This window comes from Panthera leo, chromosome C1 (genome assembly GCF_018350215.1).
Source record: "Panthera leo isolate Ple1 chromosome C1, P.leo_Ple1_pat1.1, whole genome shotgun sequence".
Classification (NCBI taxonomy): domain Eukaryota; kingdom Metazoa; phylum Chordata; class Mammalia; order Carnivora; family Felidae; genus Panthera; species Panthera leo.
The window spans coordinates 21050987-21078894 of NC_056686.1; the positions used below are offsets into that span (position 1 = coordinate 21050987).

General features: G+C 41.1%; 1 protein-coding gene across 1 annotated transcript; it reads right to left on the minus strand.

The window, feature by feature from the left end:
- Positions 1-282: 282 nt before the first annotated feature.
- Positions 283-27384, minus strand: DNAJC8 (DnaJ heat shock protein family (Hsp40) member C8). Its single transcript, XM_042951542.1, has 9 exons — positions 27274-27384; positions 24922-25023; positions 13617-13673; positions 9867-9933; positions 9250-9344; positions 7614-7685; positions 2564-2655; positions 1618-1693; positions 283-550 (listed from the first exon to the last, which is right to left on the minus strand). Exons 1-9 carry the CDS (start codon positions 27349-27351, stop codon positions 428-430), a joined length of 762 nt encoding a protein of 253 aa, XP_042807476.1. The 5' UTR covers positions 27352-27384; the 3' UTR covers positions 283-427.
- Between the last annotated feature and the right edge of the window lie 524 nt (positions 27385-27908).

The following is a 27908-nucleotide window of genomic DNA, read 5'->3' on the forward strand; positions in this document are numbered from 1 at the left end:
CTGAAGCAGAGGGGATTCCTAAGGTGGCCCAGGCTTGTCTCTGAAGTCACGGCAACACCATTTTAAGCAATATGTTTAACTGGATGATTTCCACAAACTATACACGAGGTTTCTAACCATCACAATTCAGTGAAGTACAAAACATTAAGTTACAGGCTGTGGGAAGAGAAGGCGGCACCCATGGTGGCACCTTCCAATCCTCGTTGGTCTAGGGGTAGGGGTGGGGTAAGGTTTCATTTTAAACTGAGCCCCTCATTTCAATGTACAAAAGAATTACTCTGATCGATATTAAATTGTATTGAAAACAAAATGGACTAAAAAGCAACTACTACTCTATGTTGGGGTGGAAATGGGAAGAGAGAATGAGTCCTTCGAAGCAGGAGGGGAGACAGTCGGGGGAAGGTTCTGTGGCCGCGACCCTAGGTGGTCACTCACGCTGCTCCATTTTTACTTTCGGTGGTCTCAGGAAGGTCCGATTTTTCTTCTCTTTCTTCCCCTTTGTATTTGCTTGGAAGTTCCGCCAGCTGTCCACACGACCATCTCGACTTTCCTAAGCACAAAAGAGGTTTGGGACGAGGAAACTAGCTGACGAAAAGGGTCTGAACCTGCTCTGCCATCCCTGCAGCCCAGCCCTGCTCAGCCCTCTGGAATAATCCAAATATAGAACAGAGCAGAGCCTTTCTTCACGCTTCCATGAGCCCACGGAAAGTGGCATCCCACCCCCAGAAGGCACGATCAGCTATAGGCAGGAAGAGGAGGACAAAATGTGTAATACTCATCACAACATTTGCTGGAGATCGCAGGGCTAGATACTTAGCATGTGCTATTTCTAACCCTCACAAAAAGCTGCCCATAGTATGTAAAGTGCCACCACCATTTCACATCTGAACACACCAAGACTCAGGGGTTAGATCACTTTCTCAAAGCCGTATGGACAGCCAGCAGCAGAGCTGCTCTTTCCACTGTACCTTCCTTCTGCCCCGCAAAACTTGGACGGAGGCTCAAAGCCAGCACAAGGCCTAGCCAGTGATGCCGGGAGGGCCTCCAGGGTCTCTCTCCTGCGTATCAAGAGCCCTATTCATTTCCTCTCTCTGCATATATGCAGGGAGACAGAAACAAAGTCATCAACTCTGGTTAGCCAATCCCTAGCCTAAGAGCTAAATGTTACAGAAGAAAAGACATCAGACGTTGCTCAATTGAGGAAACTGGCTGAGCACCTGAAGAATGTAACTAGGGTGTTAAAGAGGAATCAAGTTTAAAAGCCAGGACCTCAGGGTCACAAGAACCTCAGTTTTTGCTAGCAGACCTCTAAGAACGGGGCTACTCCATGATTACCCCTAAACTAAACGTGCAAAGCATTTTTCTTGAGCCCACTTGGCAGCTGTGCCTTCCATAATCTCTAACCGTTCAGGGATCCTCCTTGCTCCCGCCAAGGCTGCAGAGCATACAGGCAGCTGAGCTAGGACTCATTCTCCAAAGCTCCTGCTCTTCCCCACAAATTCCCTTTCCCTGACTGTCTGCCCCAGTCAGTTCTGGCAATGCCCCAGGAACCAAGTTTCCACACGGGGAAGTTTTCTTACTCTGGAATGAGAATCCCTGGCCACCTTGGAAACTTACCTCAAAGTTTTTCTGCCACTCCCTTTCTCGTTTGGCTTTTTCTTGAGCTTCAATCTCTTCTTCCCTTTGTCGCTTCCTAGGAAGAAAACCAGACCAGAGTATTGATATGATACCTAGAGACTCTCTTAACCATAAAAGTTAAGTCATCTCCCCACAGAAACAAGTATATCAAGTAAATCAATTCCAAGTATATCAAGTAAACCTAATTGCAGATTAGAACATGGGCAAGAGCTACAGGGCAAGATACAAACATCCCTATTACACAGACGGACATATATGGTTACCAAGGCCCAGCCAACAATAATCGTAAGTTATGGGCTCAGTCCAAAAGTTCCAGGCTCAGTCTGTGACAAAGCTATCTCAAGAACCCAGGTGACCCTACTTCAGTAGAACGACCATTATAATAGCAGAGGTTCTCACAAGAGGATCTCTGGACAAAACCCAATCCCAAAACAAGAACATTTCACACAGCCTCAACTACCAAAATGTAGTTACTGCTAAACACTAATAAACACTACAAGATACATAAGTTAACCTCAAGATTTCTGAAAAGCCAGGGAAATCATACTTTGGGACAATAAGTGTTTTGTAAGTGATTACACTGTTCAATAAATACTACATACTCACCAAAGCTGCAGACACTAGTCACACAAACGGTTCTGGCCTCTGCCTATTTAACCCCAAGAAATCAGGAAGAAAACATATAGCACTCTTGATTAACAACTCCCTAAGGATAGGTCTATTCAATTTCCCAACAGTCAGAGAGAATTTCTTACCCTAAAGATTCAAAAGTTTGGCTGTTTCAGGTAACTATTTTAGACAGTCTCTTAAACGATACACTACATCATTCCTTGATTCGATAAACTCTTCATGAGGAAAATCCCCAAAGACCAATTTTGGTTAATCTAGGTATTTAGATGGATTAAACGAATATTCTGATGTATACCTTTCGTGCATCTCTTTGGCTTCTCTCTCTTTCCTTTTAATTTCCAGCTCAGCAAAGAGTTTCATGGTCTGTTTATATACTGCTTGTTTGAACTACAAGAAAATTAAGAAAAAAAGAAAATAAAAGCATTTTACCAGCAACGTGAATCAAGCACTTTTAGATGGCGTCAAGATAAAAGCAGATGCGAACCAGCAAGGAAGAAAGATTTCAGAGAGAACTACTTAATGATGCTCTCTCCTGAGAGATAAATAACATAACCACCCATGAAAATTTTCCACTTTCACCATGCAGATGATACACAGGAAACTTGCTCTGCTAAAAAGCACGAAAAAGAAAAAAATTCGATTTGTTTATCATAACCATGTTGGAGGGCCCTTTCCTCCAAAGAACTCTGAAAAAATAACTTTCTTTCTTTTCACAAGTATTTCATCATTACTCTGTGCTAGGCACCCAGCCAGGTACTATGAGTTGCTATCAAGCAGACCAGTCTCAGGCGTCTACTAACTATGGCAGGGCCACTGACGCTATTAGCTGTGTGTCTTCCACCACCCCATTATCTGTTCTCCTTCCACGTAAAGCCCCTTGTCTTTAGGTATCTGGTCACCCACTGTAAAAACCCATCTTTCCTAGGCTTCCTTGAAGTGAGGTGTGGCCATGGAACTTAGCCTCCAGCCAACAGAACATAAGGAGAAATGATGCAGCAATTTCCCGGAATGTTCTTACAGGGAGTACGCTTGTCCCTCCTCGCCACCTTCCTCTATTCTATTTGGTACTTGGGTGAGGTGATGACACACCCAGGACCGTGAGGATGGGGGCAACAGCCTTGTTGGCAGAGCCACAGAGAGGAGAATGAGTCCTTGAATAACACATGATCCAGGGCTGCCATACCAGGAGCCATCTTCCCAAAGACTATATTATACACGACAGAAAACAAATCACGGTCTTGTTCAAACCACCATCGTTTTGGGTCTCAGTTGTACACAGCTAAACTTACATTCTACTTAATACGCAGACAGAAAAAAAAGACACAACGTGAGACAGAAAACAGGACTCGATCTTTAAAATGTTTTTTCTTCAAAATATGAAGTATTTAAAAAAAAATTTTTTTTTTAACGTTTTATTTATTTTTGAGACAGAGAGAGACAGAGCATGAACGGGGGGAGGGGCAGAGAGAGAGGGAGACACAGAATCGGAAGCAGGCTCCAGGCTCTGAGCCATCAGCCCAGAGCCCGATGCGGGGCTCGAACTCACGGACCGCAAAATCATGACCTGAGCTGAAGTCGGACACTTAACCGACTGAGCCACCCAGGCGCCCCATGAAGTATTTTAAATATACAAAGAAAAATAGAAAGTAACCCATCATGCAGATTTCATAGAACCTATATCCTAAAATCAGAGACACTGGAGCAAAGAGTAATGTGCAGAGAAAAAGGGAGGTAAAGGAATCCCAAAATCTGTCACTTCTTTTTAATACTGTTATCTGCCAGGCACTGCTCAATAAAAGCAATACTGACAACCCCAGTCCCTGATAAGGACAAACATCAAATGAGTGAAGGAGTCAGTCAGTCAGTCAGAATGAATATTTCAGTATCTTTAAAAAGTCCAAACTTTCTTGGATGGACAGTTACTGATTTTGAATATTTTATATTCTTTTGCTTTTTCCAAATTTTTTATCATTAGTATTGTTCTTATATAATCAGGAAAAAAACAAGACAACTTAAAAAAGTTATTAGGGTTCTTGGGGCAGCTGGGTGGCTCAGTCGGTTAAGCGTCTGACTCTTGATTTCAGCTCAGGTCATAATCTCATGGCTCATGAGGTAAGAGCCCCAAGTTGGGCCCTGTGCTGACAGTGCAGAGCCTGATTGGGATTCTCTCTCTCTCCCTCTCTCTCTGCCCGTCCCCCCCCCCCCCCCCGCAAAAATAAACATTTAAAAAAAACAAAAACAAAAAACATCCTCAGGGTGCCTGGGTAACTCAGTTGGTTAAGCATCCGACTCTTGGTCTCCTTGGTTTCCGCTCAGGCCATGATGTCGCAGTTTGTGAGGTCGAGCCCTGTACTGGGCTCTGTCCTGGCAGAACAGAGCCTGCTTGGAATTCTCTCTCTCCCCTTCTCTCTCTGCCTCTCCCCCCTGCTTGTGCTCTCTCTCTCTCAAAATAAATAAATAAAACTTAAAAAGAAAACAAAAAAAAAAACCCTTGCTTTAAAAAAAAATCCTTTAAATAAAATTTATTTTAGAAAATGCCAGCATTCTTTATTTTTTTTAATGTTTATTTATTTTCAAGAGAGAGAGCGCAAGCGGGGAAGGGGCAGAGAGAGAGGGAGACACAGAATCCAAAGTAGGCTCTAGGCTCTGAGCTGTCAGCACAGAGCCCGATGTGGGGCCCAAACTCACGAAATGCGAGATCACGAACTGAGCTGAAGTTGGACGCTTAACCAACTTGCCACCCAGGTACCCCTTTTGTTTTTTTTAACGTTTTATTTATTTTCTGAGAGGGAGAACGTAAGCAGGGTAGGAGCAGAGAGAGGGGGTACAAAGGGTCTGAAGCAGGCTTTGTGCTGACAGGCTGACAGCAGCGAGCCCGATGTGGGGCCTGAACTCACCAACAATGAGATCATGACATGAGCTGAAATTGGATGCTCAACCAACTGAGCTACCCGGGTGCCCCCAAAATTAGGGTTCTTAACAACGTAAAGGACCAAGGAGTATTCTTAAGAGAGTCTTCAGAAAAGACCAAAGAGGGACACCTGGGTGGCTCAGTTGGTGAAGCACTGGACTCTGGATTTTGGCTCAGGTCATGATCTCACAGTTGTGAGAGAGCCCCGAGCTGAGTTCCATATAGTGTGTGGAGACTGCTTAAGATTCTCTCTCTCCCCCCTCCCTCTGCATGCACATGTTTCCTCTCTCTAAAAAAAAAAAAAAAAAAAAGGCGGGGGGCACCTGGGTGGCTCAGTCGGTTAAACGTCCGACTTCAGCCCAGGTCACGATCTCACGGTCCGTGAGTTCGAGCCCCACGTCGGGCTCTGGGCTGATGGCTCAGAGCCTGGAGCCTGCTTCCGATTCTGTGTCTCCCTCTCTCTCTGCCCCTCCCCCATTCATGCTCTGTCTCTCTCTGTCTCAAAAATAAATAAACGTTAAAAAAAAAAAATTTTTTTAATAAAAATAAAAATAAATTAAAAAAAAAAAAAAAAAGGAGGAGGAAAGGAAAGGAAAAAGAAAAAAAGAAAAGACCAAAGAGGATAACTGTAGAGAAAGGAAGACTGAGGAAATGAAGAGAAAAAACTAAAATACAGGGACAGAGTACACCCTAAACAGATGGCTAGTGCAAAAGGTGACCGACTTAACAGTTCTCAAGCAGAAGATGGGGCCAGTCACTGTCAGGAAAATCACTGAAGCCACTGAAGCAAGAATTGTAAGCAAGTTTCCGTAGCAAGACAGCTTCTCTTGTATAAATCTTTTTTTTTTTTTTTTAAGTTTATTTATTTATTTTGAGAGCGAGAGAGAGAATGAGGTAGGGGCAGAGAGAGTGTGAGAGAATCCCAAGCAGGCTCTACACTGTCAGTACAGAGCCCAGTGTGGGACTCAAACTCACGAACCGTGAGATCATGACCTGAGCCAAAATCAAGAGTCAGATGCTTAACCTACTGAGCCACCCAGAAGCCCCTATAAATCTTTAAAAACAAGATAAGTACATGGTGACTTACATACTGACCTAAATTGAAGCAAGATTAAGATGACTTTGAATTTTTCAGGCTAGGAAGGCAATCGGACACAAATATCTAAGTAGAATCTCTCGCTCAACTAATCTCCACTAATGAACTCAATTGATGAAGCAATGCTGTTTCTCTGTAAATTATTACCTGAAGCACAATGAGCACTCACAGCTGGTGGAAAGCCGTTTACTGGCTGTTTAGAGTCACTTGTGGTTGCTCCCAAAGTGGTTTATGACAGTTGCAATTACTACCATACTTATGAGATTTAAATATCACAGAAAATGTTTTTAATGTTTTTTTATTATTTTAAGAGAGAGAGAGACAGAGGTGAGTGGGGGATGGGCCGAGAGAGAGGGAGACACAGAACCTGAAGCAGGCTCCAGACTCTGAGCTTTCAGCACAGAGCCCAATGCGGAGCTTGAACTCACGGATCACGAGATCATGACCTGAGCGAAAGTCCAATCCTTAACCAACTGAACCACCCAGGCGCCCCTACCACAGAAACTGATGAATGTGGTTATACAAATAAATGCTTGTGGTATCTTTTTAAACTAAGTGAAATGCTTTAGAAAGATTCAATAAAAATAAGTCCCTAAAAATATTGCTGTTGAATTAGATACAGGAGAGACATCTGGAAAAGACTGAAAAATGAATCCTCTGGGTGGACTTGCAGTTTTGAAGGCCTTAGCCTGCTGCGGCCTCTCTTACCCAGCAAAGCAATAAAGCTATTATTCTTCTTTATCCCGTCCAAAAAACCCAAAGTCCCAAAAATCAAAAAACAATAAATCATATATAGCTAGGATTTTCCTCTTGGTTTGTTTCACAAATACCTAAGTTTTCAGCGTACTTCAAAAAACATTAAAAGTAGAAACTATATGTGTGAGCCCCACATCGGGCTCTCTGCTGACAGCTCAGAGCCTGGAGCCTGCTTCAGATTCTGAGTCTCCCTCTCTGCCCCTCCCCTGCTCGTGCACGCACATGTGCATGCACGCTCTCTCTCTCTCTCTCTCTCTCTCTCTCTCAAAAACAAATAAAACATTTTAAAAAAAAAGTAGAAACTACGGATAATGCTTGGTATGTATGTTTTATACAGTGAAGTCAACTGCAAACTCCAATCAGCAGACACACACTCAAAGAAAAAGTCATAGTCCTATGGTTTAAAAAAAAAAAAAAAGTGAAGCTTAAAGAAAGGTGAATGGACATACATTTAAATACTTTAAATTAAAACCAAATGTTTCTAGCATGTATGCACCATTTTTTAGGCTTCCTTCTCTTTAACCCACCAATCAATGAGCTCAATCACATGAGATAAGGTGGTTTTTCACATATTTCACTCACCAGCTCAGGATCATCCTCCTCCACATTTGTAGGTTTTCCTTCCTTCTTTAATTGCTTTTTTCGCTCTTTCACCTAAAAAAAATTTTTTCATCAGTTGAGAATATCCATTAAGCTACACACATATAACATGTGCACTTTTCAATGGATATAGCATACAATAAAAGGTTTACATGGAAAAAAAAAATGAGCCTCTTCCCCTCCCCTCCAAAACAGCAATGCAGTTAAAGGAGAACTAGGAATCAGGGGTCCTTCCTCTAACCTCATCTAAAATCCAATCCACCAGGAAGGATGCAAGAGGACCAGCAAGGAAGTTGTCCCCAACTCATCCGATCCTAGGCCAGATCCACAGAACCTTTGATACATTGAACAGATTACCCATTAATCTTTTGTGGTTTGTAGTTATGTGTTTATAGCAAAGAAACTACATTTGTCAAGTTTTATAAGAAGCTACAGAATTTGTGGCATTAAGTGTAACTGTTTCCAGGTATTTCAAAAATTGCATTATTGATAATTCTCACTGTGAAACCCCCTTAAACCAGTAATTTTCATACCACATTAACTGTTTGTTTGTTTGTTTTTTTATCATTCTGGCCACCATTGAGAGCTAAAAAAAAATAAACATACCCATTCACATAAGAATGTCATTTCTCTATTAAATAACCATTTACTACAGCTCCAGCAAAAAGCCAGTGTCTTCCAAGCTCAGAATGGCCCTACTGCCACCTTGTGGCCAGAAAGCCTGAGGATGGCTCCTTTATAGGCAAAATAAGAGGAAAAGTAAATACCACAATGATTTAAGGAGAACTTGTCAGGTCCTTCCCTGATTTCTACCAAAATTTTGCCTACAGGTACCACTTCCAACACATGACCAGCAAGATAGACTTATGGCCATCTGTCTCTTTTTTACCCATTTTCTTCATCTAAATTGGACTCACTGTTACTGGTTATACAGTTCTATTTCAGATTCCAAAGCTCTTCAAAGAAAAGGTCACACCCATATTCACTCCCAATTGAAACAGCTCTTACAAATGGCCTCACAATTCTTGCCCCAGCAAGTAAAAAATAAAAACAAAAACCTTTCTTACCTCAAGCAAGCCATCTTAACCCTTCCCACCACTCAGGAGATTTAGGTAATGCAAAAAAATAAAGCCAGCTATAACTCAATTTATTTTAGTTGATCCTTCCCAACCCTGTTATTAATACAGATATACACCTCCTCCTATTAAAAAGAAAAAAAATTACTCATATCCCCTTGCCAGTCTTTCCTCAAGCCCATGTTCCAACCCCTTCACTGAGACAAGAATAAAAATCCAGGGTCAAGGATCACCATGGCTGCTCCACTCTTCCACTCTCAGAAGTGGGTAACGTGACAACACGTGACGAGAGGGAAAGAAAAGCCCTCTCTCCACAGCATGCAGCTGGTAAGGAAAAGAGGTGGGAGCAGCCTCCTAGCCACTCCACACCCTGAGCTCTAAGGCACAACACTATTCATGAGCACCACAGCAAAGTTACAGAGACCACATAAATGGTCACAAATTGCACCAGTAGGTATTGCCAGGTTAACATTTACCCTCCTGCAAGGTGCCCAAGGCTTGCTAATACTTCCTGTAAACACAGCAGCACTATAAATACTTACAGTGTGTTCCACGTATTCTTTTCCTGCCTGAATTACATCCAGGGCCCTCTTCTTTTGTTCCTGATCCAGTAGCAACTTGTAAGCTTTGTCCACAGCTAATGCAAAACATTGAAATTAACTGTTTCTGCAAACACCCTCTGAAAGTCTGAACTATACTCAGGCAGCGTAAATGGACTTGTGCCATCTAAAAGCATTCCCTATTTTGTTAAATTATTTATTGTTGTTAAGCTAATTTTAAAACATACAACTACAGCAATGACTTTCCTTGAGAGCCTTGGAAAAAATTAAATATACCCTCAAGACTATATACACCACAACTAGATTTAATTCAGTGATAAAATACTTCCAATTATTTTTGTTGTTGTTCAAAGAAGAAAAATGATCCTATGCAGTAACAGTCTTTGTTGGCACATAAAAGTTTTAACAAGGCAAAGTTAAGATCTATTTCTTAAACAGCAACATTCTGCTTTGCAATGACAACTGTTCTACTGAAAACCACAGCTTCTTCATCACCAGAAGACAAAACTGTAACATTCCTTCCTTGATCCAGGACAAGGAACAGTTAGTCTCTAGCACTGATAAAAGTTTTAGTCAGGAGCAGGTAAATTTACAAATACCTTCAAAAGCCTTTTGTGCTCTGTCAGCATCATCTTGGTTTTTGTCAGGATGCACCAATATGGATAACTACAACAAGGGGAAAGTTAGGTTTGTCAATACGAGGAACATTTAGTAACTCTTCACCTGCATCATGCCTCCTTCCAACCAAAAGCTCTAAGGTATTATAGCAAAAAAGACTGTCAGCCAGAAACATTTTTTACTAATTAGTAAGTATCATAAAATGTGCAGAAACACTGGTCCTTAGAACTCAAGCACCAAAAGGTAAAATGCTGGGAAACATTTAGGATTTTAATCACAAAGTCGAGAAGGAATATAAGCCAAGCATTACAAGGATGCTGTGAGGATGAAGAAGACAGACTGAAAAGTACCCAGTTCCTATTATGTTCCTTATACTGATAAGCACTAAGAAGGCTAAAGCACGTATGAGACATCATCTCTTTCCTAAAAGAACTTTTAAAGTTGTGGTTCTCTAAGGAGGGGGGCGGGGGATAGGTTAAATAGGTGATGGGGACTGAGGAGTGTACCTGTTGTAATGAGCACCGGCTGACGTACGGAATTGCTGAATCACTATACTGTATGCCTGAAACTAATATTACATTGTATGTTAACTAGAACTAAAATAAAAACTTAAAAAACAAACAAACAAACAAACATTAAGTAGTAGTTCTTAGTTCTGGCTATGCTCCAACCCTGTAAAGCTTTTTAAAATATAGGTCTACTTGCTACTCTCAGACCCTCTGAATCAGTCTCTGACATCTGTACTTTTTTTTGAGAGAGATAGAGAGCACACGTGTGCACAGGAGCAGGGGAGGGGCAGAAAGAAAGGGAGAGAGAGAATCCCAAGTAGGCTGCTCACTGTCAGTGCAGAGCCCAACATGGGGCTCAATCCCACAAACCATAAGATTATGACCTGAGCCCACATCAAGAATCAGACATTTAACCGACTGAGCCACCCAGGCACCCCTGGAATCTGTACTTTTTTAAGCCTCTACTGGATTAACCTCTACTGGGTAACAGGTAACAGTAAGGAATTAGTGTCAATTTTGTTAGGTCTGACAAGTAGTTATGCAAGAAAATGTCCTTTTTTTTTTTTTCTTGGGGGGATACATGATGAAATATTGGGGGTAAAGTACCATGATATCTATAATTTACTTCACAACTCGGCCAAAAACATAGTTAATGAAGCAAACTGTTGCCTACAGATGGTGAGTATATGAGAACTCACTGCTCTATTCTTTCTTTTTAAAATATAATTAAAAATTTTTATAACAGGGGGCACACCTGGGTGGCTCAGTCAGTTAAACTTCAGCTCAGGTCATCTCACGATTTGAGCCCCACATTGGGCTCTGTGCTGACAGCTCAGAGCCTGGAGCCTGCTTCAGATTCTGTGTCTCCTTCTCTCTCTGCCCTTCCCCTGCTCACGCTCTGTCTCTCTCTGTCTCTCAAAAAGAAACATATAATAAAAAAGTTAAAGTGAAAAGCAAATATCTCCATAGGTGATTCTTTCAGACAGCCAGGGTTAAGAACCACTGACCTACTGTCATTGACAGACCAAAACCAACTAATTGGAACAGTGGGACTTTTGGGGGATAATGACAGCAAGTGGGAATGAAATGCTAAATCCAGCATTACTGGAGTCAGAATCCTGGGCTCTAATTCCAACTTTAATCACCTACCAGCTGTGAGACCTTGAGCAATTCACTTAACCTATCTCTGTTCCAGTTTCCTCCTCTGTAAATACAATACTAGGTACCTCTAGCTCATTGGAATAATGCAAGAAACAGCATACTGTCTAACACACATTGATAGCACAGAAAGAGGACATACTGCATGCCAAGAAAAAGACATACTTCTCTAAGTGCATTGTTCGATTACCTCATTTAAATCCTCATAACAATCTTACTGGGTAGACACATTACGGGCATTTTATAAATGAGGTAACAGGCACAGAAAGGTTGAAGTGGACTTGTCCAACTTCAAACTGCTCATAAGAGGTACAGCTGAGATTGAAACTCAAGTCATATAGCTCTAAGGCCCATACTCTTAACTATTAGATCATATTAATAACTAAAGAACTCTCACTGAGTTCTTCATACAGCTTACATAAAAAAGTTTTGACTGTGGATTTGAATGCTTGCTTATTAAATTGGGAAAGACTGCTAATGCATTACATTAGGAAACTTGACATTTTAAGGGGATAAAAGCTGAATATAAGTGCAGAGTAGAACTCAGGAAGAGAAAGTTATAAGATAGGGTGGAGCGCCTGGGTGCCTCTGTTGGTTAAGCATCTGACTTTGGCTCAGGTCATGATCTCACAGTTCGCAAGTTCAAGCCCTGTGTCAGGCTCTCTGCTGGCAGCTCAGAGCCTGAAGCCTACTTCGGATTCTGTGTCTCCCTCTCTCTCTGCCCCTCTCCAACTCATGCTCTATCTCTCTCTCAAAAATAAATAAAACATAAACAAAAAAAATGTTTTAATGTTATATAATGGGAAATGACTTAGTAGGCAAAGATAAAAAACATCTTGGCTTAATAGCAGATCAGAACATGATTATGAGTCAGCAATGTGGGGGCAGTTACTGTATTGAGGAAGCAGGCATAATATTGGATATTAACAAGTATGGAATGCAGGAGATGAGAATTATATTCTGCACTGGTCAGACCCTATTACAATATGAAGTACAAAGAGATATATAAAAGTTGGGGACATTTTAAAAAACAAACCAACAAAAAAGACATTAGGTATACAGAAAATCCAATTTGCAAAGACAGATGGCAGGGAGTGTGTTTATTCAACTCCTAGAAAGAAAGGCTGGGGGTTACTCAGCTATCAAAATTGGAAGGGTTTTTTAAAAAGACTACTATAAACCTTTGTAGCTCAAGGTTATTAAACAACAGACTGGACAATAAAGCACTATTTACATGAAACCAGGTATCTCTTGGATGTTTAAGTTTGCACAAGATAAAGTTATTGAGGAAGGGGGTCTTAAAAATAAAAAAACTGTTTCAAATCATTTAACATGTTTTCTCCAGGAAGGCAGGGAATTTAATAAGCATGACTCCATGTAAGTTCCACTATTCTACCTTGTACTTCTCCCGCTTACTTAAGGGCCTGGAAAGGTTCTATTTGGATATAAGATTCATTCTATTCAGAGGTCAAATTCATCCTATTCTTCCTTCTCCCTCACTCCCAACTGTATGCTTAAATTTGAGAGTGGGTATGCTCCTGTAATAAGCTTCAAAAAGCCTGCTGAATGCAGTGGTCATTAGGCTCCATAGCTTACCAATAACTACTGCTGTAGGTGGGCTGTGTGAATAAGAGGTAAGCCATGGTCAATAAATTATTTAAGATTTTATGTCACTATGAGGTTTGTTTTTAAAGAGTTACATAATCTTGGGGCGTCTGGGTGGCTCAATGGGTTGAACGTCCAACTTCAGCTCAGGTCATGATCCAGCGGTTTGTGAGTTCGAGCCCCACGTCAGGCTCTGTGCTGACAGCTCAGAGCCTGGAGCCTGCTTCCGATTCTGTGTCTCCCTCTCTCTCTGACTCTCCCCCACTTGTGCTCTGTCTCTGTCTCTCTCAAAAATAAATAAAATGTAAAAAAAAAAAAAAAAAAGTTACATAATCTTAAGCTTAAAAAAAAAATTAAATTTTGGTCCAATAGTCGTAACAGCAAATCCTAAGAGAATCATGTGCTACTATATTTCCAGAAGGTTCAGACTCCATCTATTACAGGGAAATAATACTGTACCTGTCGAAACCTCTTTTTTATTTCTTCATCTGTCACTTCAGGATCTATCTGAAGAACCTGGAAGAATCAAAGTCAAAACTGTAAAAGAGATTAGAAGAATTTATGAATTTAACAGGTGCCCAATTATTATAAATGTTATAATCAACATCTAGAGCAGTACTCAATATTCTAGAACAGTACCTGGCACACAGTTCTAAAAAACGCTCAAGGTACATAAATGAGGGGCACCTGTCTGGCTTAGTTGGTAAAGCTTATGACTCCTGGTCTTGGGGTTGTAAGTTTGAGTCCCACACTGGGTATGTGTGAAGATTACTTAAAAAATAAAAAAAGAAATATGGGGTGCCTGGGTGGCTCAGTTGGTTAAGCATCTGACTCTTGGTTTCGGCTCAGGTCATGATCTCACAGTTTCATGAGTTCGAGCCCCCAATGGGCTCTGTGCTGACAGTGTAAAGCCTGCTTGGGATTCTCTCTCTCAGCCTCTCTCTTGGCTCCTCCCCCACTTGCACTGTCTCTGTCTCTCTCGAAATAAATAAACTTTAAAAAAGGAAGGAAGGTAGGAAGCAAGGAAGGAAGGAAGGAAGGGAGGAAGGGAGGGAGGGAGGAAGGGAGGGAGGAAGGAAGGGAGGAAGGAAAATGAGGGGCACCTGGCTGACTCAGTCGGGAGAGTGTGCAACTCTTGATCTTGGAGTTGTAAATTCAAACCTCAGGTTGGGTGTAGAGATTACTTTAAAAAAATAAAATAAAATATTTTAAAAAAGGAAAAAAAGAAACATAAATGAGAAAACCAGTAACAGAATAACAGTTATACCATTTTATGTTTCTCAATATGTATTTCTCAATACAAAATACATTTATGTTTTACTCCATCAGAAGGACAATTTATCTTATATCCAGAGACAGGTTTCTGGACCATGTTGCATTTCTCCTTCATTCATTAAAAAAAGCACCCCCCTACACACCCCTACTTATCTTTGCAAATGTGGAGAAAGTACAAATACTCAATAAGGAGAATATGAGGCTGGATCCCTGATTTTCAATCCAGAAAGGCCCACGGGGCTCCCCTTTATATCTGTAATTCACATGGGCCAATGGTTCTCAGCCCAGAGTGAACATCAGAATTGCCTGTGAAGACCTGTGAGCAATGGGCCTACTATAGAAAAGTCTGGTTCCAACTCAGTAGAACTGAGGTACAGTCAAATGGAAGGATCAACTGTATTTTTAGAGCAATTTGTTTTTTAAAGAATAAATTTAATCATTCTCCATGCCTAGGTAAGCTGGTGTTGACAGTCTTCACCATGGATCCTGAGCCCATCGCCACAAATATATATATTCACTCAGACATTTACAGAGTAGCTACTACCTGCTGAACACACTGCTATGTACCAGAAATGCAAAGATAAGTAAGCAGGGAAAACGTATTTTTTAATTACCATATAATAAGTGCTTTGGGGGGAAGATTTCACAGTGTAGTCCATGGATTCAGCACAGCATTACTATTTATTTACTTGATATTCAAGGCCAGAGGGTGACAGGAGTTTGTTAGAAATCCAGAAGAGAAAGCCTCACTTAAGCGCAACAGAATCAGAATCAAAACTTAACAAGATCCCCAAGTAATCTGAATCATATTAAAGTCTGAGAAACACTGGTAAGAAATGATGTAGGTTAGAAAAAAGTGTGCTCAACGTTAGCAGAACTAAGGACGGGGCAGGTGGGGGGTGGTGGGGAGATGGACAGCAAAGAGAAAATAAATGAAAATAAACCTTGAAAAGAAAAACATATACCAAAAATTAAAAACGCATAGTAACCTACCAAGCTTAGTCAGATGCTTGCAGTGTTTTTAAAAAAAACCTGGCAACAAGTAATGTCAAGATTTATTGCGAGCTTTCAAAACATTCCAACAGCCCACCTATAGTAATAAAGTCAGTGGTAGGCAACGGAGCTGAATGACCACTGCATTCGGCCGACTTTGGAAGGTTACGACAAGAACACGCCCACTCTCCAATGCCAGGCATACAATAAGGGTGAGGGAACAGAAGAACTTTAAAGCAACACATTTTCAAGATTCATTGTGTCCCCTCTACCTTCCCAAGGGAGAAAGGAATTGGGAAAAAGTCACTTAAGAAAAGTATGCAGCTATATAAGATTTATAGATAAAGGAAGGTAACTGTACATACACAAATATTCAGAAGAGAATTTTACCTTACCTTGGTTCTGGGGAAAAGAAACGTATTGGAGCAAACCAAAGTCCAACCAACCCCAGAAGGTGTACAAAATGAATGAGAAAGAATGGAAAACCTCCCACCTCACATATAAAAAAAGCCTCCAATAAAGCTGTAGCCTAGAACTAATGCCAAATATAATTCATAAACCTTGACTGATTCCCAAATTAAATAAAATAGCTATAATTAAGATTTGGTGGACAACTGGGGCCACTTGAGTGTGGACTACATTAGATGATGTTATTGAATTAATGTTGTTTTTCCTAGGTGCGATAATGGTGTTGTGGTTATATGGCTATATATTCTTATTCTGAGGAGATGCCTGGTAAATTATTTAAGCATGAAGCATCACAATGTCTACAGCTTACTTTCAGATAAATCTGGCAAAAATGAAGGTATGTATATATACACACACACCAGCCTTGTTTTTCCAAGAATAACTTAATCACATGTGTACTGATCAGTGGCAACAAAAATTCACTGAGTGCCTTCAAAGCTAATCAACTCCTTTTCTATCCTTAATAGATGGAGGTACCATATGTGGCCATGAAATACAATGAATACAGTGGGCCTATACCTGTGGCCCAAACCTCTTTAAAGCCAGCTTCACACTCAGTACAAACTTATGGAGCACCTATGATTCCTACGGTGCTCACTACTATTTTCACGGAATTGAAGGTCCATCAGGGGAGGAACAGACAAGAAACAATTCTTACAAATGTGACAAATGCCATATTACCAACATGGCTCTTAGGAAGCACACAGATCTGTTCAGATTCTTGGAAGGTTTTTCTGAACTCCTACTGTGTCTCAGGCTTTGGGGATACTGCAATGAAAAATCCAGTCTTAGACCTCAAAGAGTTCATTAACCATCACACATGAACAAAAATGCCTGACATCGATACAAGTTTCTGAACTCAAATTGTAACAGCCTCCTTTGGAATCTTTCACTTGAAAAAGGAATCCAGTTTTAAGTCATATGTGAACTCTATGAGCTGATAATTATGTACAAGTTCCAGAGTTCTACTAAGATAAACACCTTTCCTTCCGAAGTACTTAATAAGATACACAAAAAAATAAAGTGGGTAGAGCTCCTTGCTGGGGCCTTGAAGTTAAATCAAAATAAGGAACATGAAAAGGACAGGACTGAGCAGGGGCACAGGTTCCTCTACGCTTATGGAAGAAGTAGAGAAGGGCCTTCAACTGAAGAATAATTGCAGAATGTGTAAGATCCTTGCATAATAGCTGAAGGTCAGACACATGGCCAAACAGGGAGGTAGAGAGAGGGCAGGAAGAGAAAAGAAAAATGCGCCCTGGATGATGATTCCCGTAATAAGGTCCCTCAGATTCCCAGTCTTACTCCTCCCTTTTCTACCTGCTACTCGGTGAGATGGTGTCTAGGCAGACCACTCACATTTCAGTTGACCAGGTGACACCTGGCATGACAGCTATCACTGCATTACTCTCCTTACTAGAAAAAGACCAGGGGTGCCTGGGTGGCTCAGTCTCTTGATTTCAGCTCAAATCATAATCTGGCGGTTTGTTAGATTGAGCCCCGCGTCCAACTCTGCGCTGAGAGCGAAGTCCGCTGGGGATTCTCTCTCTCCCTCTCCTGCTTACCTCTGTAGAAAACTCAGATTCATTTAGATGTCTCCATAGCTGCTACGTGAAAAACAAAAGTCGCTCATTTCCTATATCACCAGGAACACCTAATTCTGACTCAAGGTTCAAAAAGCAACTTCATAAGGAGACAATGACAGTAACACCCACCCTATATAGTGGCCACCACATCTGTAGAAAATAGAAAAGACAAAAGTTCTATGGATGGTCATCGAGTCCTGCCCATTCAAACACAATCTCTCATCTTCCCAAGTGTCAACCTCACCGTATCTTTGTGTAAAGATAAATATATTCACACATACATTCATGCACACTGTCAACTCTTGAACACAGGTTTGAACTGCATGGGTCAACTTACATATGAATTTTTTTTCAATAAATATAGTATACTACTATAAATGTATTTTCTCTTATGACTTTTTAATATTTTCTAGCTTACTTTACTGTAAAAATACAGTATGTAATACATATGCAAAACGTGTTAATTGATGGTTTGGTCTCAGTAAGGCTTCTAGTCAATAGTAGTTTATTAGTAGTTAAATTTGGGGGTGAGTCAAAGTCATACACAGATTTTTAATTGCATGAGGGTTTGTATGACTGACTAATCCCTGCATTGTTTAACGGTCAATTGTGAGTGTGTACATACGTATATACACATATATACATATGCATAATGTGTACATATACTCCAACATTTTTTTTTGTTTTGTTTATTTTGAGAGAGAGAGAGAGAGAGAGGGAGCAAATCTCAAGCACGTTCCACGGCCCAACACAGGGCTCGAACCCATGAACCACAAGATCATGACCTGAGCTAAAGTCAGACGCTTACCCAACTGAGCCACCAGAGCCCCTCAAACATACTTTATATAGTCAGGACAGGAACTACAGGGCAGTGACTTCCAGAACCACATTAACTAGTAGGGTGTTAAAATTCCAGCCTTCATAGTAGTCCCAACAATCTGTCATTTCTTTTCAATCAGATAACCACAGGAAACACAAATTACCTTAACAAATAAATGGGTAAGTTATATGATCACATGTCCCCTTTTCATGGTACTCTGCACAATTTAAAAGTATGGTTAAATAGAGGGGCACCTGGGTGGGTTAGTCAGTTGAGCGTCTGACTTCAGCTGTCAGATCATGATCTCCAGGCTCATGGGTTCGAGCCCCATGTCTGGCTCTGTGCTGATAGCTTAGAGCCTAGAGCCTGTTTCAGATTCTGTGTCTCCCTCTCTCAAAGATAAGTAAACATTAAAAAAAAAAAAAAAAAAAAAAAAAAAAAGTATGGTTAAATACAAAGAACATATCATCAAATTCTTTATCCTTCTCAAACAAATTATCTTCTCCCTTCCCTCCCCCAAATTGTATCAAGAATACTCTTGGGGAAAAACAATCAGGGGCTCCTGGCTGGCTCAATAGGAAGAGCATGCGACTTTTGATCTTAGGGTCATGAGTTCAAGTCCCTTAACTCATGACCCCAAGACCAAGGGTCACATGCTCTTCCAACTGACCCAACCAGATGCCCCTCAAAAGTACTCTTTAAGTTTTCTGTCTTACCCTTCCCTTTCTGAGCAATACAATCCAAACACATTAAGTGGAGCCAGGCAAAGTAGACACCTATCCCAGGTAGGACATCAAGATAGCCCAGTGCAGGGTCAGAGCCCATCTGGGATGAAGATGGTGGTGACCACACAGGAAACAGTGGCCAGTCACACCATGGTGGAACACAAATGGGGTGAGAAGAGCATCCACACAGAAAGGTACCCTGACATGGAGGTACAAAGTGGGTTGAGAAGGGCATCTCAGTGGGCAGGCAGCCAGGCATAGGGTGTTAAAACCTAAGCAGGGTAAGACTGTGAACATGGGAGGGTAGCCAAGTGCAGGGTATCAGAGCCCAAGAGGGCTAAGGAAAGCATCCACATGAAAGCAGAGTTGAGGGGCGCCTGGGTGGTTCAGTTGGTTAAGCGTCTGACTCCAGCTCAGGTCATGATCTCACAGTATGTGAGTTCAAGCCCCACATCAGGCTTTCTGCTGTCAGCACAGAACCTGCTTTGGATCCTCTGTCTCCCTCTTTCTCTGCCCCTACCCTGCACACATGCGTACCCTGTCTCTCAAAAATAAATAAACATTTTAAAAATTTCTTTAAAAAAAAAAAGGAAATAGAATGCAACCGGGGTATTTGAGAGTGGGCAAGGTAAGAAAAGTGTCTACAAGGGAAGTGGGTTGGCACAGAGTATAGGAGTCCAAGCAAGAATATCTCCACAAAGGGATGGCCTAGCATGGGAAACTTGTACTTGGTGAGGTGGGCACCCATGTAGGAGGGCATCCAACATAGGAAGGCAGTCCAACAAGAGGTGTCAGAACCCAAGCAGAATGTAGACAGCACTTGGATGGAAGTATGACAGTCACAGAAGTTGGAGCCTGATCAGGGTGAAGAGAGCCTCCATGCAAAGGCGGGGGGGGATGGAATGGAGTTAGAGCCCAAGTAAGATGGGGAGGATGTTTTCAGAGGAAGGTAGCCTAACGTAAGGGTCAAAGCCAGAGCAGGGTAGAAATGTGCCTGTTTGATGGGGAGGATGCTGGAGTCCAAAAGGGATGAAGAGAGGTCCCAAGGAGCCAGAGGTGGGTGAGGAATGCACCCACCTGGAAGGGTAACCTGGCATGGGAGTTTTAAGCTCAGGTACGGTGAGGAATGGCAGCTGGGAGATCAGATGTAAACAGGACGATCAATTAAGTAAATATACACATATTTAAAATAGTGGGAGCCTGATTTCTCACTATGAGAGAAGGGAACTACAAACATGTTAAAAAAAAAAAAAAAAAAAAAAAAAACACAAAACTAGAATAAACCCTGTAGTGTTGGATTGAAATTGGATGTCAATACATGTATGTACACATGCAAACACACATATGCATGCATACACATACACTCACTTCTTAGCCCTATCTACCAATAGGGTCTGGAGTAGTGACATTCCCAACAGCAATGAGTACACCTAGCACCCAAATCTTTATCTCTAAATACCATTCTTCACTAAAAGGAATCGGAGCTCCTCACTGAAATGATTTTAGGCTGGGTCAGGAAAAGTACAAGAGTGTCTAGTAATCAAAGAATGATGAAAACATATCGAAAGATAGGACCTTGCTTGAAAGATAACCTACTGGCCCAATTTGGGACAACTTGAGCAACAAAATAAATAATATCAAAATACAACACACTGGATAAAATAGGAAACCCTAAGTCTATACTGACTAATAAATGAATAAACTGAAACTTTGATAAGAGAATATTTACACTGTCTCAAAGTGCCTCCCCATAAAATACTTACTAATTACAAAAGGGAAAAAAAGTAACTTATGAACACAGCAGGCACCTCTCGAAGTGATCAAGTTAACATCATTAGAAATGGGATAAACCTGGGATACTGGAAATATCATGTACTTTATAAGTTGCCAAGAGAAGAATACAGTATCACTTCTGTGATATTCCTGCATTCCAACATTGCATAAACTGAATCCAACTGAAGAAATATCAAACAACCTCAAATTGAGAGAGACGCTACAATATAACTGGCCTGGGTGCGCCTGGGTGGCTCAGTCAATTGAGCGTCCAACTTTGGCTCAGGTCATGATCTCACAGGTCGTGGGTTCAAGCCCCAACAGCTCAGAGCCTGGAGCCTGCTTCAGATTCTGTGTCCCCCTCTTTCTCCGCCCAACCCCTGCTTATGCTCTGTCTCTGTCTTTCAAAAAAGAATAAACATTTAAAAAAAATTTTTTTTAATAAATAACTGGCCCGTAATCTTCAGAAATGGTAAGGTCGTCAAAGTCAAGGAAAGGATGAGAAACTGTTCCAGACTAAAGACTAAACAGACACAACAACTAAATATAACAGTTGATTCTTGACTGGATCCTTTTGCTGTAGAGGACATTATTGCGACAACTGGCAAATTTGAATGGGGTCTGAGAACTACATGGTAACAGTGTACCAATGTTTCTTTCTTGATTTGGATGGTTATATTGTGCTTCAGTAGGAAAGTGTCATTTGTAGGAAAAACAAACTGAAGTATTCTAGAGCAAAGAACATCATACTAGCAACTTGGTATCAAACGGTCCAAGAAAGTCTTCATAATGTACTTGTAACCTTTCTACAAATCTGAAATTGTTTTAAAATGAAACAGTTCTTGGGGTGCCTGGGTGGCTTAGTCCTTAAGCATCCAACTTCATCTGGCTCAGCTCATGATCTCGTGGTTCCTGAGTCTGAGTCCTACATCAGGGTCTCTGTTGTCAGTACGAAGCCCACTTTGGATCCTCTGCTTCTCTCTCTGCCCCTCCCTTCCTCTCTCCGCTCCCCCCCCTCAAAAATAAACATTAAAAAAAAAGATAAATAAAATGAAACAATTCTTTAAAAATTACTCTTCAGGAGCACCTAGGTGGCTCAGTCAGTTAAGCATCTGACTCTTGATTTCAGTCCACGTCATGAGCTCACCATCCATGAGATTAAGCCCCAAGTCAGGCTCTGCACTGACAGTGAGGAACTTGCTTGGGATTCTCTCTCTCCCTCTCTCTGCCCCTCCCCACACACTCTGCACACACGCACACCCTCTCTCTCAAATCAATAAACTTCAAAAAAATTTTTTGTTACTCTTCAAAAAAACAGAAGCAATGGACGAGCCTTGAAAGCATTATGCTAAATGAAATAAGTCAGACACAAAAGTACAAATACTATACAATTCGACCTATATGAGGCACTTAGAATAGGCAAATTGATAGACAGAAAATAGAATAGAAATCACCAGAGACTGGGAGTAGGAGGAATGGGGAGTTATTGTTTAATGGGTTTGGAGTTTCTGTTTAGAATGATGACAAAGTTCTAGAGATGACAATGATGATGGGTGCACAACACTGAATGTACTTACTGCCCCTGAAATGTACACCTAAAAACTGTTAAATGGTTAATTAGATGTTATGTATATTTTTTTTTTAATTTTTTTTTTTTTAATGTTTATTTATTTTTGAGACAGAGGGAGATAGAACATGAGTTGGGGAGGGGCATAGAGAGAGGGAGACACAGAATCTGAAACAGGCTCCGGGCTCTGAGCTGTCAGCACAGAGCCCGATGCGGGGCTCGAACCCACGAACCATGAGATCATGACCTGAGCCGAAGTCGGACGCCCAACCGACTGAGCCACCCAGGCGCCCCAGATGTTATGTATATTTTACCACAATAAAAAAAAAAAGTAGGAACAAAAAAAAGTTTACAGGTGCTCAATAAGTGTTATTTTTATAAGAGGTAACAATATTCATGTCAAAGTTATTTATAATTGTGAATAACTAGAAACTAGTTTAAATATCCTATAATAAAGAAAAATAAAGGAATTATTAAATAATTTTTTTAATTTTCAGAGACAGAGAATATGAGCAGGGGAAAGGGCACCAGGGGGAGAGAGACAGAATCCTAAGCAGGCTCCACACTCAGTACGGGGCCCGACGCGGGGCTTGACCCACTATCCTGAGATTACAAACTGAGCTGAAATCAAGAGTTAGATGCTCAACTAACTGAGCCACCCAAACATCCCAGTAAAGGAATTCTTTAAATAAAAACTGTGGAGACTTTTAAAAATGTGTACACCAGGGTGCCTGTGTGGCTCAGTCAGTTAAGCATCCGACTTCAGCTCAGGTCACGACCTCAGTTAGTGACTTTGAGCCCTGAGTTGGGCTGTCTGCTGTCAGCACAGAGCCCACTTCAGATCCTGTCCCCTTCTCTCTGCCCGTTCCACCCTCAAAAATAAACTTTAAAAAAACAGTAGAAGTCTCTTTTTAAAAAATGTATACACAGGGGCACCTGAGTGGCTCAGTCGGTTAAGTGTCTGACTCCGGCTCAGGTTGTGATCTCATGATCCATGGGTTCGAGCCCCACGTCGGGCTCTGTACTGACAGCTCAGAGCCCAGAGCCTGCTTCGGATTCTATGTCTCCCTCTCTCTCTGCCCCACCCCTGTTGATGCTCTGTCTCTGTCTCTCTCAAGAAATAAACAAACATTAAAATTAAAAAAAAAAAAATGTATACACATATTTTGTATAACAATATAGCATTTATTTTATTTATTTATTTCAATCTAATTTAGTTAACATATAGTGTAATAATGATTTCAGGAGTACAATTTAGTGATTCATCACTTACACATAATACCCAGTACTCATCCCAAGTGCCCTCCTTAACACCCATCACCCATTTAGCCCATCCTCCCCACCCCTCCAGCAACCCTCAGTTTGTTTTCCATATTTGGGTCTCTTATGGCCTGCCTGCCCCTCTGTTTTTATCTTTTTTTGCTTCCCATTGTTCAACTGTTTTGTTTCTTAAATTCCACATATGAGGGAAATCATATGACATTTGTCTTTCTCTGATAGACTTATTTCACTTAGCATAATATAATCTAGTTCTGTCCACGTTGTTGCACAGTACAGCATTTAAAATAGCATGAAGTAGGGGTGCATGGGTGGCTCAGTCGGTTAAGCATCCGACTTTGGCTCAGGTCATGATCTCCAGTTCATGAGTTCGAGCCCCGTGTCAGGCTTTTTGCTGACAGCTCAGAGCCTTGGGCCTGCTTTGGATTCTGTGTCTCCCTTTCTCTCTGCTCTCCCCACCACTTGCACACACTCTCTCTCTCTCAAAAATAAACATTAAAAAATTTTAAAAAATAAAATAGCATGAAGTACATTATCCTCCTTGTTTCAAAACAGAACTTTTAAAACAGTTCAAGTGTAAGCAATTAAGATGGAGCTATTTCTCTTAGGTGGGGTTATACTTGATTATTCTTGCTTTTATTATATTTCAAATCTTTGTAAGAAATATGATTTACTTTCATATTTAGGAAAAGTTCAAAATTATAAAACAAAGGAGACCCAGAAAGTATATTTGCTTGTCTATAACCCTGTGGTCATTTTTTGGTTGTTGGATATTTGATATATTTTTTTAAGTTTACTTATTTTTGGAAGAGAGAGAGAGAGAGCAGGGGAAGGGCAGAGACAGGGAGACAGAGAATACCAAGCAGGCCAACATGGGGCTCAAACTCAGGAACCATGAGATCATAACCTGAGCCAAAACCAAGTGAGTCAGATGCTTAACCAAGTGAGCCACCCAGGCACCCTGGGTTTTCAATATTTTTTACTGCGGTACGAAAGAAAAGTTGTAACAAGCAAACTAAATCAAAGATCCTAAGTTTATCAAGGGTAGCTAGCCCTTCACATCTGAAAATAAAGCCCTGTATATTAGGGTTGGTAAAAGATGGAGAATATTTGACAGGTCACAGACCATCTCATTTTTCCTAACATGCTGCCTTCTCATGCTTTGCTCACAATAAAACCAGCCAATCTCAGTTCCAACTATAAGACAAAGGTTCTGATGTAAGTCTGCCTGCAGCTATGAAAAGCTCCCATCACAAGGCCATAGCAACCTCAAACAGCTCACCTCAAATGGGTTCAAATTGAAGTAGGAGGAACCAGGACGGGTCAATCTTTCAATCTGATTTTTGGATGTTAGAACTGAATCTCTCTTCTCTATTTGTTTGACCTAAAATGAAGGGAGATAAAAACTTCATTACTAAAGTTCAATAATAAACTCTGAATTGTCATTTTAACAAGCTACTGACATGTTGAGCAAAATCTGTCTACATGTGAACATTTGAAGAATAATTACAACAGGTATCATTCACTGAATTCTAACACTGTAAAAACTTTACATATATTTATTCCTCTCAACCATCCTATACAGTAGATACTACTATTATTCCCATTTTACAGACAGGAAAACTGAGACTTAGAGAGGTTAACTGATCTGTTCCTGGCTACCCAACTTGTAAACTAGAATTTTAATTCCAACAGTCTGACTCCAAGATAAGAATCACAAATGAACATAAATAAGTCACAGCCACCACCTTCAAAGAGCTTCCACTTTATGACAGAAGATGTACTAGTGTTGTTCATACTTAATTTACAATTTTTCATTTAAGAAAAATACAATTACACTGAAATATACCATACACTAAACACAGCATTAAAAAAGTATATGGGAGGGACAAGTAATTCTGCCTACCTATCACGCGAATAGAGTTAGAAAAATCCCGGACCCAAAACAACACCAAGGAGAACAGGCACTAGGTAGTGCCAGAAAAACATCCTTGGTACCACAGTCAGAATTGGAATGCTAGTTGAAATGAATCATGTTATGTTTATATGTTATACACCATCTTTATTCCTATGGCCAAAAGGAGTTTGGAAATAATTTCGGTAGCATAAAAAGCCATTCCTTCTCAGTATCTTTCCTCTTCACTTTCTTGAAAATAGCATGTCACTCCTCACCCCATCTTCTTTCCTAGACTTATGTTTCCTCGTAGCACCTGACACTATATTTTACATGTTTATTGCTCATCTTTCTCTATAGGATGCAAGCTCTAAGACAGGATTTTTCTATTGTTCACTACCATACCTCCAGCACCTAAACAGTACATTTGTACGTGTCAGGTGCTCAAGAAACACTGGTTGAATGATGTCTGAAGGATCCTCCTTCATGTACTTTCCCTCGTTCAATTCAGAGAAGCCAGAATTGTTTTTAGTTTATTTTTATTTCTAACTAAGAGATGGTTAAGTGAAACAATTTCCAGTGTGACTGATGAGTAGGCATTAGAGGTCAATAAACTTTGGTACCAGCCTATCAACATTTTCATGTGAATTAGGCATTTCAAAAGGACAGACTATAAAGGATATGCTAATTCCATTTTCAAATTTAATACTGTGGAGAATCTACTATGTAACAAGCACTGTTACAAATACCAAAGATAAAAAATGAATGTGACAGGGTGCTGAACTCTGAGCAGCTCACAGCCTAGACAGGAGCAACTCCATTCCTCAAATCCATGCCATTCAGCTTTAACTCTTAGAAAGACGCTTCTTTCTGCTTTATATGTTATGACACCTTTTCTTATACCTTAACTCCTTTAACGTTCATAAAAACTCTTGTTTTAATATTAACTCTGGCTTTACAGAGGTAAAAACCTAAGATCTGCAAAATCAACGTCTTGAAAGAATTAAAACACAGTCCAACTGCCTTGCAAAAATCCAATCCAAGGTCCCCTGACTCCAAATGGCATGCTTTTCATTTATTCATTCATTTATTCAACAAATATTTACCAAGCAATTACTATGACGTACGTGCTGGAAATGCGACAATAAGTGAGGCTCACACCAAACTGACCGCCCAATCCTAACATGATACCAAGCTGATATCTGCTGTAAGACCCAGAACAAATTATTTCGCTTCCCTAAACCTCAGGTTTGTCATCTGTAAAACAAAGATAATGCCTCCCTGGCATGATGCATAGTGCCTGGCGCCCACGAATGGCAGAAATAACCAGTAATACAACTCATTACAGAGGACTAAGGGTAGACAGTGCTTCTGTTCAGAATAAAAATGAGGCCCAGCAAAGTTAAGTCGCCCCCAAGAAGGCCGGACTCTGCCAGCTCCTGCCAGCCTCGGACTCCGCGGACTTGGGGCCCTCTGCACGCGCCCAGGCACTTCGTTGGCCACAATCGTCGTCTACCCGCAGACGTCGGATCCTGGCCCCTTTTTCGATGCCCAAGGGATTCCCCCAGCAGCTACGAGGCAGAGATGCGCACACACACCCCCAGCCCCCCTGCCTGCCCGAAGGCCAGACAGGAGGAACCGCCCAACGGTCCAGGCCAGGAAGACCACTGCCTCTGCCCGCTGGGAAAGCAGGACCGAGTGGAGTCGCCCCGGTGCCACTACTCCTCACTCGGTGTTCACCTCACTGTAGAAGGTCATAAATGCTTCCTCAGTGCTCCCTCCGCCAGCCGAAGCCCCGCTCTCTCCTGGAGCCGCCATTTCCCCGGCCCAGCAACCACGTGACTCTCCCGCGCAGGCGCAGCCTCCTGTGATTCTTACAGGCCCGCCTCCCTAGCTCCGCCCCCTTCCTTGTGACTCTTAAAGGGCTGGCTCCCAAGACAGAAACCTCTAACCTAAATAGACTCTTTTTAATTGAGGTGAGATACACATAACATATAATCAAAATGAACAGTTCAGTGCCTCTTTACACTCACAGTGTTGTGCAACCACCAACCTCTATCTAGTCCCAAAACACTTTCATCACCCCAGAAGGATACTTAGACCTATCAAGCAGTTCCTCCCCATTCCCTTTTCTATTCAACCCCTTAACATCAACCAGTCTGTGTTCTGACTCTATGGATTTACCTATCCTGGACATCTTATATAAATGCAATCATACAATGTGTGACCTTTTGTATCTGCCTTCTTCACTTAGCATAATGTTCCCAAGATTCATCCAAGGTATAGCATGAATCATTATTTCATTACTTTTTATGGCTGAATGATATTCTGCTGTGTAAATATACCAATTTATTTTCACTCACCAAGGGATAAAC

Bases quoted from the DNA above. Each gene is read 5' to 3' on its own strand.
- DNAJC8 (XM_042951542.1), bottom strand. From the start codon at position 27,351: ATGGCGGCTCCAGGAGAGAGCGGGGCTTCGGCTGGCGGAGGGAGCACT. The intron at 13,674-24,921 runs GTGAGCTGTTTG...TGATTCTTCCAG, and splicing joins TCAATTTGAACCCATTTGAG to GTTCTTCAGATAGATCCTGA. The intron at 551-1,617 runs GTAAGTTTCCAA...TTTTGTGCTTAG, and splicing joins AGTGGCAGAAAAACTTTGAG to GAAAGTCGAGATGGTCGTGT.